Consider the following 1,911-nt stretch of genomic DNA (forward strand, 5'->3'; position numbering starts at 1 on the left):
CTGCCCCGGGTGCAGCCAGGGCGGGCTTCAGCCCCCGGGACCACCCTCCCATGCCCCCCCCGAGCCCCTGACCCACCTCATGTCCCAGCGGAGTGGCCACGGGGCCGGCAAACGTCGTCCTTGGCTCCTGGTTCCCCCGGGCATCGTCCCCAGGGTGGGATGGGGTCCTGTGGGGGGTGGTGGGCAGGAGGGATGGAGGGATGGATGGAGGAAGGAAGGAGGGATGAAGGAGGGAGGATGGAAGAGGCTGGGGTGCTCGGTGGCAGCTGATCCTGCCCCCGCGGCAGAAGGCAGCTCGTTAATCTGCCTCAATGCCAGGCACAATTACCTCGGGCTGATTTAATCATGGGTGCCCTTCCGGGGGCGGGGGCAGGAGGGGGTTCCCGGCGGATTCCCCCTGGGATGACGCTCCCCGTCTGCCCCCGGCAGGGGCTGGGAAAGGGCCCCCCTCTCCCCGGCCCTGCTCCCGCCTGAGCATCCTCCACCCCCTGTCCCCCTCCTCCAGGACCCCCCGCCCAGGTCCCCCTGGCACAGAGCAGGGCCGGACCCCCGGTGCCAGGAGGGGTCAGTGATTCCCCGGGTCCCCCCGTCGATGAGGAGGGCGGCAGATGAAGGAGAGATTAGTGGCTAATCCCCCCGGGAAGATGAATCTCAAGCTGGACCCTGCGGAGGGGACGCCGGGGAGGGGACACTGGGAAGGTGGACCCCACGGAGGAGATGCTGAGGAGGGGACCCCATGGAGGGGACTCGGGGACAGGCGTGGGGACAAAGTTGGGATGTTCCCGCCGTGGGGCTCATCCTTCCTCCCCGTCTCCATCTTCTCCAGGAGGAGGAGAACGGCTGCTCCCGGGGAAGAGCTTTCCCATGTCCAGCACCAAGAGCGGTGTCCCCGGCGAGACGCCGGTGGGATCGGGGCGGTGGGTGCCCCAAGGACCCAAGGGACACCCCCTTTCCCCGTCCCCATCCCCAAGGTCCCCTCACCCCTTGATGTAATGACCCAAAGGGGTCATTAAGGCTCAGGCCCTGCCAAGAAGAGCCCGGTGCCGTCTCTCTGCATCCCACCCGGGGTCCCCTCCGTGCCAGCACTGGCTCCGGCCCTGCCAAGGCTGGGCGTCGATCATGGAGCCCACGATGGACTGGGCCATGAGGAGGATGACGCCCTCGGCGCAGTCAGCCGTCACCATGCGGGCGCCGTAGCCGATGGTGCGCTGGCTCTCCACTGAGAAGAGCAGGGCCGAGACGAAGCCGTCCACGTTCTGGATGCAGGCCCTCCAGGAGGGGTCCCCCCGGTGCGCCACGTCCCCCCGCGCCCAGGCGTCCAGGAAGTAGACGGTGCCGAAGGCCACCCAGGTAAGGATGTAGCACATCATGAAGACGAAGAGGAACCAGCGGTACTTGAGGTCCACGATGGTGGTGAAGATGTCCGAGAGGAACCGCTTCTTCTCCTGGATGTTGCCCAGGTTCACCTGGCACTTGCCCACCTTGGTGACGTAGCGCTGCCGCTGCCGCTTGCCCCCCTGGGCCACCGGACCCTCCTCCTCCAGCAGCCGCCGCCGCCGCCCTGGGGGTCCCTCAGGGGTCCGGCTGCGGGTGCCGGGGAGCGGGGGCCAGCGGGTGGCCGGTGGGCAGTGGGGGGGGTCACCGGGTCGGTGCAGGGGGGCCGGGGAGGGCTCCCCACCTCCCTTGGGTGAGGAGGGGTGGTTTGGCATCGGGGGGCTCCTCTCCTCCCCCGGGGGGGTCGGGGGCTCGTGCTGCGGGGTGGGAGGGAGCCGGTGGGTGAGGAGCGGCCACCAGCCACCCTCCCCCCACCCGAGGGACCCCCAAAGTGGGGTGGGGGGAGCCGTACCTTCTGGGGGAAGGTGCCGTAGCGGCTGGGGGGGGGGGGGGGCCGCGGCAGGGAGGGGGGGCTGT

At 69.8% G+C, this 1,911-nt stretch overlaps 1 protein-coding gene across 1 annotated transcript; it reads right to left on the minus strand.

The window, feature by feature from the left end:
• Positions 1-1,016: 1,016 nt before the first annotated feature.
• Positions 1,017-1,897, minus strand: LOC106892360 (G protein-activated inward rectifier potassium channel 4-like). Its single transcript, XM_014949511.1, has 2 exons — positions 1,847-1,897; positions 1,017-1,751 (listed from the first exon to the last, which is right to left on the minus strand). Exon 2 carries the CDS (start codon positions 1,707-1,709, stop codon positions 1,017-1,019), a length of 693 nt encoding a protein of 230 aa, XP_014804997.1. The 5' UTR covers positions 1,710-1,751; positions 1,847-1,897.
• Positions 1,898-1,911: the final 14 nt, after the last annotated feature.

The sequence above is a fragment of the Calidris pugnax genome, unplaced genomic scaffold (genome assembly GCF_001431845.1).
Source record: "Calidris pugnax isolate Ruff unplaced genomic scaffold, ASM143184v1 scaffold180, whole genome shotgun sequence".
NCBI classification, from domain to species: Eukaryota; Metazoa; Chordata; class Aves; order Charadriiformes; family Scolopacidae; genus Calidris; species Calidris pugnax.